Genomic DNA, 14930 nt, shown 5'->3' with positions numbered 1-14930 from the left:
TGTCCATCATTGCTGACTTTGCCTGCAGCTGGATTACTCTCTTGCCTGCTGCCTGCGTATTGACTTTACGTGTGCCTGGATTACTCTCTTGCCTGCTGCCTGCCTACTGACTTTGCCTGTACCTGGATTACTCTCTTGCCCTGCTGCCTGCCTACTGACTTTGCCTGTACCTGGATTACTCTCTTGCCCTGCTGCCTGCCTACTGACTTTGCCTGTACCTGGATTACTCTCTTGCCCTGCTGCCTGCCTACTGACTTTGCCTGTACCTGGATTACTCTCTTGCCCTGCTACCTGCCTACTGACTTTGCCTGTACCTGGATTACTCTCTTGACCTGCTGCCTGCCTATTGACTTTACCTGTGCCTGGATCACTTGCTTGCCTGCTGCCTGTCTGGCCGATACGTTCACCACCCTGCTTCCAGCTCCGTCTTGTAAGTCCTGCAGACCGCCCGCACCTAGGGGCTCAACCTCTGGGGAACGGCGGTCAGCGCAGGTGAAACCCGGGGTTGTCTGGCCGCCAAGCAGAACCTGGTCTGAGTACCGGGCTCAGCAGCACTCTACTTGGTACAAGAACTCACAAGTCTGACAGTTTCATTGGCTTTCTCAATGATGGATGGTGCTACAATTGGCTGCTGCTGTGGAACAAAACGATTTTTCATCCTGTATTTCCCTGTTACCCTCTTGCAAGCCTCAAATTTCATATTTTAGTAGTGCAAACTGTAGCAAATTTTAAATAATAATAAAAGGGCAGGAGCCGGGTCTGCCCCTGTGAAGGAAGGTAATTTAGAATCTGAAAAGGTTTTTAAGCTAATGTGTAACCACAGAATACTCTGTAATTAAATATTTAAAGAAAGTAGGCTTGGAGATAATGCAAAAGCTGGATTCTCATTCTCGGTAATTAACGTCAGGTGTGAAGCCATCATGAAAGTGTCAGTAAACAACTGGATTATAATACAGCAATGCTTCAAGCTTACAGCAGCAAAACAACTTAGAACAGACTGGAGCAGCACTGAAATGAATAAATCTGTTTTTTTTTCCAGTGTCTTGTCATCATTGCATCATACCCTCCTTTGATAATCAACCCCTGTTCAGCATTGTCTGTTCAAAGCCCATTGGAGAAGGAGTTTCAGCCATTATACAATGGTGACACCTAGAGGGTAAATTTATAACAGGGTGCTTGGTTTTGGGGCCCTTTTACAAAGGCGCACCGAAAAATGGCCTGCGGTAGTGTAGACACGTATTTTGGGTGAGCGCAGAATCATTTTTCAGCGCAGCTGCAAAAATAAAATGCCTTTTTAAAATTTTTGCCGAAAATGGATGTGCGGCAAAATGAAAATTGCCGCACATCCATTTTGGGTCTGAGATCTTACCACCAGTCATTGACCTAGCAGTAAAGGTCTAACGCAGTAACCGGATGATAATGACCTACGCGTGTCAAATGCCACTTGGCGCCTGTCCAATACGTGAGTCCAAAAATACAAATTATTTTTCGGATACACATATCGGTCGAGTGCCAAAAACAAAATTACTGCAAGAGCCATGCAGTAGCTGGGCGGTAACTCCATTTTGGCGCACATTGGGTGTGCATAGATGCTTACGTGGCTTAGTAAAAGGGTCCCTTGTTGTTTTAGAAAAACACACAAGACGCCTATGGCACTCACTGTTACAGCAGATGGACATTTCAAAATGGCCAAAGAACAGTCCATCTGCCAACAACGTCAACATCATGATTTTCGTAAAGCAGAATTTGGACGTTTTACACTGCAGTTCATCCACATAGCAAGGGGGCATGATGGAGACGTGTTTTGGACGGGCCCATAATTAGGACATCTTTTGGCGATAATGAAACAGGAAGAAACGTTCAAGGCAAAAAAGAAGGACGTTGTTATCTAGACCTGTTTCAATCATGTTCAGGGTACAAAAAGGGCCCTACTGAGCAGCTGACCACTGCAGGGATGAAGACATGACCCCCCTTTACTACTACTACTATTTAGCATTTCTATAGCGCTACAAGGCGTACGCAGCGCTGCACAAACATAGAAGAAAGACAGTCCCTGCTCAAAGAGCTATGTAATAAAAGTGAGCCAAGTATAGGACAATCAAGCCATTGTGACATCACTGATGAGGTTGGCTCTTATTGGTGGACTGAGGCATTATGACATCACAATATTAGCTCTGGTTACAAGAGACTACTACTACTACTATTTAGCATTTCTATAGCGCTACAAGGCGTACGCAGCACTGCACAAACATAGAAGAAAGACAGTCCCTGCTCAAAGAGCTTACAATCTAATAGACAAAAAATAAATAAAGTAAGCAAATCAAATCAATTAATGTGAACGGGAAGGAAGAGAGGAGGGTAGGTGGAGGCGAGTGGTTACAAGTGGTTACGAGTCAAAACCACTTTGATCTTCAAGTGGTTACTGATCCTCTCCCACCCCCCTAAGAAGTGAATGTGACAGTGGATACCAGGATCTATGACAGCTTCAGGTATTATGGCCATTCCAAATAGAGCAACAAGCAAATGTAAGGAGTAGCCTAGTGGTCAGTGCAATGGACTTTGAACAACGGGTCCCAGGTGTAACTCCCACTTTAAATCTTATTTCTGTATAGCCCTCCTGGAACATAAAAATACCTACTGTACTATACCTGAACTTGCATCGGCATTTAAAAAGGAGATAGAGCAGCTTTTAAACTAGAGACTGGGGGAAAGGCCGACAGTCGCTCAAAAGCGCATGGTTCGGAATAAGGTGTCTTTTAAAGATATCACCAAAACAGGGACGTTAGGGTATCCTGATAGTGAGGTTGCAAAAGAGACCGTAGTAGATCAGGTGTCCTTAAATAAAATAAAAATCAGACAAAAGATTGCAAATGAATACTGTCAAGTACTGAGCATGATGTAAATAGGAACAACAAACATAGTTTGAAATGTCTATATGCGAATGCCAGAAGCCTAAGAAATAAGATGAGAGAGTTAGAATATATTGCACTAAATGAAAAATTAGATATAATAGGCATCTCTGAGACCTGGTGGAAGGAGGATAACCAGTGGAACACTGTCATACCGGGGTACAAATTATATCGTAGTGATAGGGTGGATCGAATTGGTGGAAGGGTAGCATTGTATATTAAGGAGAGCCTTGTACTGTCACAGCCTAGGTGCCTCTTATGAATTACCCTCCATATGGGTAGGAAGAAAGAGGAACAAAGTCAAGGTATAGGAAAAGAGAGAGAGAGAGAGAGGGAGATGCTTGGCAATGCGATAGAACTGGTGATCTCCGCTTAGCTGGTGAGTCTATGACATGTTTTATTGCAATTGCATCCCATATTTTCCTACCTATTCGTAGGTTCAATGTGGCTTACATGATTTATTGGTAAATTGGTTACAGAATGTATCGAACAAGGTTACAATTTATGAGAAGCAGTGAGAGTCTGTAGTAAGTTCTTCGCATTTCCTATTGAACAAGGTTAGAAATTGTGTGGATCAATCATGCGTCCTGATGTGATTGGTTAGTGGATTTAATTTAGTGTCAGAAGGTGCGTTAAGTGTTTTGGTTTGGGTTGATAGATGGAAGCTTGTGCCCTTTCTGTTCACTGTCATATTTATTAATGAAGCAGTTTGGAAAACTGGATGGTTAAGCTGGTTCAGTGGGGATGAACCTCCTGAAAAGGTGGGCCTTCAGATGTTTTGGGAAGATTATTTATTTGTTACTTATATCCCACATTTTCCCACTCATGCAGGCGCAATGTGGCTCACAGAGAATTAAATAATAGTACAATCTTAATAGCTTAGTCAAACATAAAGAAGTAGGTTGGAGGGAAGAAACTAACAACGTGAACTAGGTAGGGTAAGGGACAAGGGATGTTTTAATCAACATGGCAAGTTGAGTGGTAAGTCTTGGCAAAGAGGAATGTCTTTAACAACTTCTTAAAAAGGGCATGATCCTCTTGAGTTTTAAGGTGACGAGGTAGTGCGTTCCAGTATTTGGGACTCCAATAACAGAAAGACGAGGCGAAGATTTTCTTATACTTGACTCCCTTACAATTCGGAAAATGGAGGTGGAGATAGGACCGAGCAGCAGGGTTGGCATTTCTAGGCGGAAGGTCGATCAAGGGGAGCATGTAATCCGGGGAGGTCCCATAAATGATTTTATGTGTTAGGGAGCAGATCTTAAAAGCGATGCGCTCCTGTACAGGCAGCCAATGAAGTTTAAAGCGCAGGGGTTCAGCATGTGCAAAACGCCTTTCTTTAAGGATGAGCCTCGCCGCAGTGTTCTGAGCCGTTTGGAACATTTTCAATAAGGAGGCCTGGCAACCCACATAAATACCACTACAATAATCCAGGTGGGATAGGACAAGCCAGTGGACAAGGGTACGGAACAAGTCTCTGGGAAGGAGATATCTGATTCGCCGAAGTCTCCACATGGCCTGGAACATTTTTTTTGGAGACTGATTGTACGTGATCAGCCAGCTGGAGATGTGAATCCAGATGCACTCCTAAAAGTCTCAGGCTTTTAGTAATCGGGAGGGTAGAGCCCAGAACTGGAAGCATTGAGTCAGATATATTAGAGTGCGTGGACGAGAGGATGAGACAATGAGTTTTTTCCCTATTTAGCCTGAAGCGGAACACCCTGGCCCAATGTTCTAAAGTGGAGAAACAGGCATCTATGAGGTTGGTAACTTCTGATATTGTGGTTTGAAAAGGGATGTAGACTGTAATATCGTCCGCATAGATGAAAGGGTTGAGGTCCAGATTAGCAAGTGCTGTGGCTAAAGGCATCATCATAATATTGAATAGTGTCGGTGAGAGGGGAGAACCCTGAGGGACCCCACAGGAGGCATTCCACGATTCAGAAGTATTGGAATTCACCATTACCTGATAGGACCTAGAAGTCAAGAAACCCTTGAACCAATGTAAAACTGGCCCTCCTATACCAAAAGAATCCAGTAGATGGAGCAGGAGTTCATGATCCACCATGTCAAAAGCACTAGACATATCAAATTGTAGCAGAAGAATTTTCCGTCCAACAGATAGTTCACGTCTAAAGTTGGATAAGAGGGTGACCAGGACGGTCTCTGTGCTGTAATGAACTCGAAAACCTGATTGCGAATGGTGGAGGATATCAAAATTAGTCAAAAATTCGTTGAGCTGAACATTGACCAGACTCTCCATCAACTTGATAACTAGAGGTATGGAAGCCACTGGGCGATAATTTGAGATGACATCTGGTTTGATCTTTGGATTCTTTGGGATTGGGGTGAGAAGAATGTTTCCATGACCTGACGGGAAAAGTCCTGCGCTTAACATATAATTGAGGTAACAAGTCAGTTCTGCAATATAAGATTTTGGTGCGACTTTTAGGAGATGAGTCGGACATACATCTAATTTGCAGCTTTTATTTGTGAATTTTTGTAGAGCAGCATTCACCTTGTCAGGCAACAAGCGATTAAATTTTATCCAAAAGCGGTCTGCAGGACAAGCACCCGAAGGCTCGGCCAAGGATGCCAGGAAGTCATCCACATCAGAGAGGCAGCTGACGGTTGAAGACCGTAGGATAAGAATTTTCTCCTTGAAGTAAGATCCCAGTTGTGTAGCTGACGGAGGATCAACACTGGAGCGTTCTAGCTTGCGAGTATCTAGAAAGGTGTTTAGTAGCTGATATATCTGTCGTATGTCCCGGCCAGCCGCTTTCATCTTAGTTGAAAGGTAGGTGCGTTTTGCGTTTCGGGTAGCGTATTTATACTTGCGGTGACTACTTTTCCAGGCTTCCCTAGCCTGATCCGATTTACATTTTCGCCAAGTTCTTTCCATACGTCGTACCTCGCATTTCAATGCTCTCAATTCTGCTGAGAACCAGGGTGATAATCTACGAATGTACGAGGTTTTGAGCCTCAGGGGTGCAATTGTATCCAGCACAGTATTGCAAGTGTGGTCCCAGTCAGTGAGATAAGTGGACGAAGATGGTTGCATATCCAAGCCGTGATTATAAAGAGAACTCCAGAACAAGTTGGGGTTAATGATGCCTCTGGTGTAATATTGATAAGACTGACGAGGCCGAAGGGGATCTGAGGTTTGCCAACTCAGGGTGAACTGTAGTTTAAAGTGATCCGACCAAGCCGTTTTCATCCAGCCAGTATCATGAATGGAAAAATTTTGATCGTCTTGAAATTTAAATGAGAGGAGGTCAAGTGAATGACCTTTACGGTGAGTTGGACCTGAGATAGGGCATTCAAGGTCACAAAGGTGGAGAAAATCCAGGAACTGGGATACTTCTGGGGAGGTGGAATTATCCAAATGGAGATTGAGATCACCCAAGAAAAGTATGTTCGAGTTGTTCATACAGGTATTAGAGATTAAATCCAGAAGCGTAGATTGACTGCTTGACCAGGTGACTGGAGGTCTGTAAAACAGCACACAGACCAGTTGGCCATGAAGGGATGGGTGATGGACCTTTACTGCAGCAATTTCCAGCGACGAGGAGATCGAATCCAAAATTACATCTACTATGAGGTAGGAGCGGTAGATGAGCGCCAACCCACCCCCTCTCTTATCTACTCTGTCCCAGTGGATGATCTTGTATCCTGCTGGGCAGAGATCCAGCACAATGGGATCTTTAGGTGTTCTTATCCAGGTTTCCGTGATGAACAACATGTCTAGAGCGTCAGAGGAGATCCAATCAGATATCAGTTCGGGATTACTCACTACGGATCTCGCATTTATATAGCCCATGTGAAATGATTGGAATTGTACTTGTTTTGCATGCACAATGGGAACCCGAGTGTGAAGATATTGCTGGCGAGGATGGGACTTAGAGATATCCGAGGCAGATAGATGAGCGACTTGCGGCAAGATTAGATAATTGTCTTTGAGTTTTAGGTCTTTTGGTAGTGTATTCCAAATTTTGATGCAGACGTAGGAGAAGCTGGATGTGTAAGTTGATTTGTATTTAATGCCTTTACATGTTGGGAAGTGGAGGGTTAGGTAAGATCTGGCTGATTTATTTGTATTCTGGATTGGTAGGTCTATTAGATTGGTCATATAGCCTGATGAGAGGCTGAAAATTATTCTGTACACCAGAGAGCAGATCTTGAAGGCTATGCGATCCTTAATTGCTAGCCAGTGAGGTTTTTGGAGAAGGGGTTTGGTGCTTTTGATTCGGGTTTTTTTGAAAATAAGTCCAGCTGCTGTGTTTTGTGCCATTTGTAATTTTTTTAGGCAGTGGCGTTCCTAGGGTGGCTGACACCCGGGGCGGATTGCCGATGCGCCCCCCCCCAGGTACAGTGCGACACCTCCCCCTGGCGAAAGGACCCCCAGGGGCAGCGCGACCCCCACACCCCCGGCGAAAGGACACCTCCCCCCGGCAAAAGGACACCCCCGGGTGCATTTTTATCTGCTGGAGGGGGGGTGCCGCACGCCTGTCGGCTTCCCTCGTTCCCTGCTCCCTCTGCCCCGGAATAGGAAGTAACCTGTTCCGGGGCAGAGGGAGCAGAGAATGAGCATTGCTGACAGACGCGCAGCACCCCCCCCCAGCGGCGTGCACCCAGGGTGGACCGCACCCACTGCTCCCCCTTGGAACGCCACTGTTTTTAGGATGTGTCCTTTGCACCCTGCATAGATTCCATTGAAATAATCCACATGGGCCAGGACCATGGCTTGGATCATGTTGCGAAATATGTCTCTTGGAAGGTATTGTTTTATGCGTTTGAGTTTCCACATTGTGTGGAACATTTTCTTTGTAGTGGCCTTGGCCTGGCTTTCAAGTGATACATCACTGTCTATGGTGATGCCTAGGATTTTCAGGTTGTCTGAGATTGGGAGCGATGAGCCCAAAGCGTTGATGGTTGAAAATTGTTCAGTATTGTGTGAGGATGAGAGTATGAGGCTATATACCCAGAGGCATATTTTCAAAGCACTTAGCCTTCCAAAGTTCCATAGAAACCTATGGAACTTTGGAAGGCTAAGTGCTTTGAAAATATTATGTTTTTCCCTGTTTAGTTTTAACTTGAAGACTGATGCCCAGGATTCCATAATCTTCATGCTGTTTGTGATTTTGGAGGCGATTTCTGATGGTTTATTTTTGAAAGGGATCTAGATTGTGATGTCATCAGCGTATATGAATGGATTGAGGCCTTGTTTGGATAGGGACTTGGCTAGTGGGATCATCATTAGGTTGAATAATATGAGCGAGAGTGGTGAGCCTTGTGGGACTCCACATTTTGCTTTCCAAGGAGGGGAGAATGCTGAATTTGACTTAACTTGGTACGACCTGGTGGGCAGGAATCTCTTAGTCCATGAGAAATATCTTCCATCCAATTCCTAGATTGTCAAGTATTCTTAGTAGAATTTGGTGGTCCATCATGTCAAATGCACGTGTCATGTTGAACTGGAGTAAAAGGATGTTTATACCTCTTGTTATTTCATGTTTGAATTTGGCCAGGAGTGTGATTAATACCGTTTTGGTACTATGATTGGGTCTAAAGCCTGACTGATATTCATGCAGTATGGAAATGTTGTTGATGTATTTTGTTAGTTGTGAAGAACTTTTCATAAATTTGACAAGTGCTATCATTTTGATGCAATCGACAAGAACAGAAGACCCTTGCACAGGTCAGAAAACCAGGCAAAAACACAGTTCTGTTTTGCTTATCATTTGAATGCAGCCATCTGGGCACCACGGGAGCTGTCCATTCCATGGTGCTGAACAGCGATTAAATGTTGTTAATAAACTTCATGGTTTACTGGTCATTCTTAGGTTGTTTTCAATGAACATGTGATTATTTATTCACTTTATTATCCACTATATTACAATAACATTCTTTGGATAATGTAGCCAAAACTCTCCTCTCTGGAGATAACTCCATACAACATTTGCACAAACTATATAAAACTCACTAACTCGTTCCACAAATGCCTTTTGTACTATCTCTAAACTTTTCTTTTTCTTGTTTTTATTTATTTATTTATTGTTTGCATTTGTATCCCACATTTTCCCACCTCTTTGCGGGCTCAGTGTGGCTTACAATAAGATAAGAATAATGAAAATACATTTGTTACAAATAGGTTATGGGTTATATTGTACAAGTTATGCGAGATAATCGAATTATCATTAGGAAAATCACAATGGGACATCAACATGAAGCTTAAGGGCAGTGTTAAGTCACAAGGGCATGTGGTGTACATATTTCTGTGAGTAAGTGTATGAGTAGTGTTGAATTATGGGGGATGGGAGATCATAAGTGGATGTGTGATGCATTGATGAACAGTGAGTGTGGACTCTATGTGTTTTGGTTCTTTCCGTAAATTGTTTCAAATAGATGGGTCTTCAGTGATCTGCGGAAGGATGCTTGTTCGTGGGTCGCTCTTAAGTTGCGCGGCAGTGTGTTCCAAAGCTGCGTGCTCGTGTGAGAAAAGGTTGTTCCCTAACATGTATCACTGTTCGTAGGATGATGTATCTCTTTAGCTCAGAATGACACGTTCTGCGTATAATTAAGCTCTGGCTCTCATTGCCAGAGGATGTGGTAAAGCAGCTGTTATTAAGGTAGACTTAGAGAAAGTCACTGCTTATCCCTGGGAGTTGGTAGCATGGAATCTTGCTATTTTGGGGGCTTCTGTCAGATACTTGTGATCTCATTTTGCCATTGTTAGAAGAATACTGAACTAAATGGACCATTGGTCTGACATGGTATGACAATTCTTATGTCTTCTATGGATCCTAAAACAAATGAGTGCTTGATTTTGCTTCACTTTCCTGAATGTTCCATTAGTGAAGACCTCTTTGAACTGCATAACTATGCTATTAGTGAATGCTAGTGGACAAGGCAAAGCTTTATAAAAGGCCACTGCTGTCTTTGCCCTCTGCCTAGCCTCTCTGGCCTCTGCAGAAGCTGTCACAGGACCCTCCCTCCTTGCCCTTCATCATCCCCTCCCCCAGCCTAGTCTCTGTTTTTTGGTGGAAAGTCCTGATCTCTTGGGGGGGAGGGTTGTTTGCTTTACAGGATCTTTGCCTCCGAAAGGGGGCTGGGGGCGGTCTTATACCAGGAGTTTGGGCAGGAGGAACACCCGGTCTTGTTTTTAAGTAGAAAATTAACACCCATAGAACAACACTATGCAGTAATAGAGAAAGCGTGCTTAACTGTTAAGTGGGCAGTGGAAGCCTTGAAGTATTATTTGCAGGGCCGTCCATTTACCCTTATTACAGATCATGCCCCTCTAAAATGGCTGCAAAAGATGCGTGGGCACAACAGCCACCTTACTAGGTGGTATCTAGCCCTACAGGCCTTTTCTTTTACCGCACAGCACCGGGCAGGGAGGCTCCATGGGAATGCTGATGCCCTATCATGAATTGCAGACTCTACAGAAAAGCCGCTGTGGGCTTCCGAGAGTCGCAATTTCTTGAGGGAGGGGGTGCGTGACAAGGCAAGCCCCAGAGACTCCCCAGTGAAGCAGCTGAGCCCAGAACTACGGGTCCCAGAAGTCCTTGCAAGAATGAGTGAGGACAGTAGTCCTAAAAAGATGGAATGGATTGCCAGTCCCAGCAGGGGGAGCAATGGCTCGAGGCAGGGTGAGCCTGTTACTCCCTTCCCCACTAGAGGGCGAGGGAAGGATGAAGCTCAGTTCCCCTGGCTTAACCATCAGTATATAATTCCCCGCAGCTGCGAGAAGGGGAGAGCAGATTTCCTGGAGGCTCTCAGTCACCAGGAGAGAGGGGAGACGAATGGAGAGAGAGATTCCATGGAGTATGTGGAGGAAGAAAGCAGCCTGCCACTAGAGCTGCCTAAGGGAGAGGAGCCAGCTACCATGGAGTGGGAGAATTCAAAGGTTGCCCTGCCCAGCACGAAGGCAGTGGAGGAGGTCACACCGGGCGTGGTGCTGAGAGGTGGGAGAAACTGCCAGCCTTGCTCCTTACAGGGTTCCCGTTGTGCTGTGAAAAGGCAGGTGATTTGTGGTATTGGTTTGATGTGCAAAGTCTGGCCATGAAGGTTTGTTCTGAACTGTTGTGCTATATTGGAAGTGTGCTGAACTCTTACTAAACCCTTCTGAAGGAGGGGGAAGGGAAAGCTAAGGCCCTAATACAGTGGCGTAGCCACAGGTGGGCCTGGGTGGGCCAGGGCCCACCCACTTAGGGTTCAGGCCCACCCAACAGTAGCATACGTTTAGTGGTAGCAGGTGGAGATCCCAAGCTCTATCAGCTGAAGACTTCCCTTTCATGTTAAGCCAAGGTGGAAAGAAGTGTTTTCTCGCCAGCTGAGATATTTTTTTTGGTGGTGGTGGTGGTGAAGAACACTTGGTGCCCACCCACTTCTTGCCTAGGCCCACCCAGAATCTGTTGTCTGGCTACGCCCCTGCCCTAATAGAAGACCTGAGGTCTTGAGGAGCTGAGCGTTTGTTGAGGGATTTTGGGACCTGGACTATACCTTTTTCTTTTGAAGACTATATTAAGAGGGCTGTACCTTTTGTTATGAAGAATTAATTATGATTTTTTGGTATGAAATTGCCTTGACAATAAAATACTTTGGCCCTGAGTTCCAGTATCAGCAGTATTCTGTCCTGGAACCCTGGGAGCCCCGCAGGCTTGCTGGCTCCACCCAAGAGGAGGAAGCGGACCCCCTTTACAGGGGCCCCCTCAATGAGTCTCAATTCAGATTTTTTTCCCTGGAAAGTCACTGCTGGCAGAAAGGGGAGGGGGAGGGGAGGAAGGCAGGGCCACTACTCCAGAGGTATATCTACTCTCTCTACTCCCTGAGTCAATAATCAGCATTTCTTACCTACTGCATCCTCCTCTGTCCAGATTCCTCTGCAGTCAGAGCAGCAATTTTGGAAAGACGCTCCCGCATGAAGCCTTTCAAAATGGCTGCTCCCACTGCAAATGGAGGGACATAAACATTTGGCAGAGCCGCTTGTAAAATATTATAGGAGTTCTTCACTCCCACACCTCATCCTATTTGTGTGAGTTTTGCAATATATTTATATTATAATAGGGGGGGGGGGAGGAACTTGTTTGCCTAGGTTCCATCAAAGGGTTAATCTTGCCCTAGATGCTGCATTTTATTTCCCGTAGAAACTTAGCAACCTACCGACAGGATCCACAAACTCTACGTGGTCGACAAAGTCCCTCTTGCCAAGGTAGACTGTGAGCTGTGAGGGGAGAGAGAAAAACAGTGAATTAGCTCAAGAAAATATTCATTTTTGAAAAAGCATCTTTCTGTTGTTCCAGACATTTATTTATTTATTTATTTGGATTTATCTGAATTCAAACATGCGTGGGATATGCATAAAGGAATCCTGTGCAGTAGGAATGGATCCTCAGAAGCTTAGGCGAAATTGGGTGGCGGAGCAGGTGGGGGAAGAGAGGTTGGTGGTTGGGAGGCGAGGATAGTGGAGGGCAGACTTATACGGTCTGTGCCCTGAAAAGGCTGGTACAAATCAAGGTAAGGTATACACATATGAGTTTATCTTGTTGGGCAGACTGGATGGACCGTGCAGGTCTTTTTCTGCCGTCATCTACTATATTACTATGTTAGCTATAGTTCAAGACAACTCACACTAGGTAATTTCCCTGTCCCGAGAAGGCCCATAATCTAAGGGTCAGATATTCAGCTACCGGACACCGGCGTTAAACCCAGAAATTGAATGCTGGGCCATGTCAAGGCTCTGGCATTGAATTTTTCAACTTCCAGGTTTGCAGAGCTGGGTAATACACAGCCGGTTAAGTGCGATATTCAGCATTAACCGGCTACGGTTACCATATAAAAGATATGTCTGACTTTTATGTGGTGACCTTGGTCTGTTAAGTGCTGAATATACTACTACTACTACTTATCATTTCTATAGCACTACTAGACGTACGCAGCGCTGTACACTTGAACATGAAGAGACAGTCCCTGCTCGACAGAGCTTAAAATCTAATTAGGACAGACAAACAGGACAAACAAGAGAAAAGGGAATATTAAAGTGAGGATGATAAAATCAGGATTCTGAACAAGTGAATAAGGGTTAGGAGTTAAAAGCAGCATCAAAAAGGTGGGCTTTTAGCTTAGATTTGAAGATAGCCAGAGATGGAGCTTGACGTACCGGCTCAGGAAGTCTATTCCAGGCATATGGTGCAGCAAGATAAAAGGAACGGAGTCTGGAGTTAGCGGTGGAGGAGAAGGGTGCAGAAAAGAGAGATTTACCCAGTGAACGGAGTTCCCGGGGAGGAATGTAGGGAGAGATGAGAGTGGAGAGGTACTGAGGAGCTGCAGAGTGAATGCACTTATAGGTCAATAAGAGGAGTTTTGAACTGTATGCGGAAACAGATAGGAAGCCAGTGAAGTGACTTGAGGAGAGGGCTAATATGAGAATATCAGTACTTAACCGACCAAGTGCCAAATCTGTCCCCGGAACATCCTCAAAATAGCTGTTTTTTAGGGGCCCTTTTACTAAGCCATGCAAGCATCTGGACGCGCTCAACGCGCGCCAAAATGGAGTTACTGCGTGGCTCTTGCGGTAATTTCATTTTTGGTACACCCAAAACACGTGTCTACACTACCGCAGGCCAGTTTTCGGCAGGCCTTTGTAAAAGGGCTCCTTAGTTGGGTGTTATCCAGTTATTTTCAGCTGCACTAACCAGTTAAGAGCTGCTGAAAAATTAGTGGTTAGCACTGGTAACTGTTTCTGGCCAATTAAATTGCTTTAAATATTGTCCTGTAATTTTTCACCTGAAGCAAGGGTTAGGTGATTCAGTGGTGTAGCAAGAGCGGGGCGGTGAGGGCAGTCCGCCCCCGGGTGCACGCTGCTGGAGGGTGCAGAGAGCAGCCGTGCGCCTGTCGGCTCCGCTGGTTCCCTGCTCCCTCTGCCCCGGAACAGGCTACTTCCTGTTCCGGGGCAGAGAGAGCAGGGAGCCAGTGGAGCCGACAGGCACGTGGCTGCTCTCTGCACCCTCCAGCAGCCAAGAATGTACCGGGGGGGGGGGGGGGGGGTCATTGCACCGGGGGGGGGGGGGAGGTGTCGTGCTGCACCCTGGGGGGGGGATGCCACTGCCCCAGGGGACGGATGCCACTGCACCTGGGGGGGGGGTGCGCAGCGGCGATCCGCCAAGGGTGGCAGCCGACCTAGGATCGCCACTGAGGTGATTTGCCCAAGATCACAAAGAACAGCAGTGGGATTTGAACCAGGCTTCCCTGGGTGTCAGGGTAATGCTCTAACCGCTAGGCCACTCCTCCGGATTTTTTCCTTATCCTACGGCTTGTGTTGAATTCACACTGACTGATGTCTCAGTGTTGTCCGTTTTGTCTCCTACAGGGGAGGCTAAACAATATAGGTCAGTGGTTCTGAAACCTGGTCCTAGAGGCACCCCAGCCAGTCAGGTTTTCCGGATATCCACAATGAATATTCATGAGAGAGATTTGCATGCAGTAGAGACAGTGCACCTCTCCACCTCCTGATCTCCATCTTCAGCCTTACCAAGGTTCCTGGTGTCTAGTAGGAACGGAAAATGCTCATTCACTCCTGCTGTAACAATCCTGGGTTAAAAAATGGCCTGGTTCCTAGAAGTAATACTGTGACATTGCTGATATGAGTTGTGGAGGCCACTTTAAAACCCAGGACTATTAGAGCAGAGGCACTGCTCCTTCTCTCACTAGGATCCCCGGTAAAGCCAAGGATAGGGATCAGAGTGAGGGGGAAGTCTGCCAGGAGTAGGGTTACCATATGTCTGGATTTACCCCGACATGTCCTCTTTCTGACATGTCCGGGCAACCAGGCGGGTTTTGCCAATCTGCCCGTTTGTCCGGATTTCTGACGGCCCGCCCACCAGCCTGCCCGTTTGTCCAGAAATCCGGACAAACGGGCAGATTGCTAGCCTCCCCTCCCCTTACTTACTTCTGCCCTGGTGGTCTAGTGACCTCTTTCACCTTTGGAACAGGAAAGAGCCCCCTCTTTCCTGCCTGGAG

The 14930-nt window shown here is 45.9% G+C and overlaps 1 protein-coding gene across 1 annotated transcript in view; it reads right to left on the bottom strand.

Annotated features, from left to right (window-relative positions):
- Window positions 1-14726, bottom strand: part of ARRB1 (arrestin beta 1) — an 88317-nt gene extending 73591 nt beyond the window's left edge. The window contains exons 1-2 of the mRNA XM_030199747.1: window positions 14703-14726; window positions 12075-12135 (exon numbers count right to left, since the gene is read on the bottom strand). Of these exons, the coding sequence (XP_030055607.1) occupies window positions 12075-12135; window positions 14703-14726 (85 nt within the window). The remainder of the gene's footprint in view (window positions 1-12074; window positions 12136-14702) is intronic.
- Window positions 14727-14930: the final 204 nt, after the last annotated feature.

Source organism: Microcaecilia unicolor, chromosome 4 (assembly GCF_901765095.1).
Source record: "Microcaecilia unicolor chromosome 4, aMicUni1.1, whole genome shotgun sequence".
Taxonomy (NCBI): Eukaryota; Metazoa; Chordata; class Amphibia; order Gymnophiona; family Siphonopidae; genus Microcaecilia; species Microcaecilia unicolor.
Note: the sequence above shows the minus strand (reverse complement) of the source record. Positions and strands in the feature narration are given on the sequence as shown.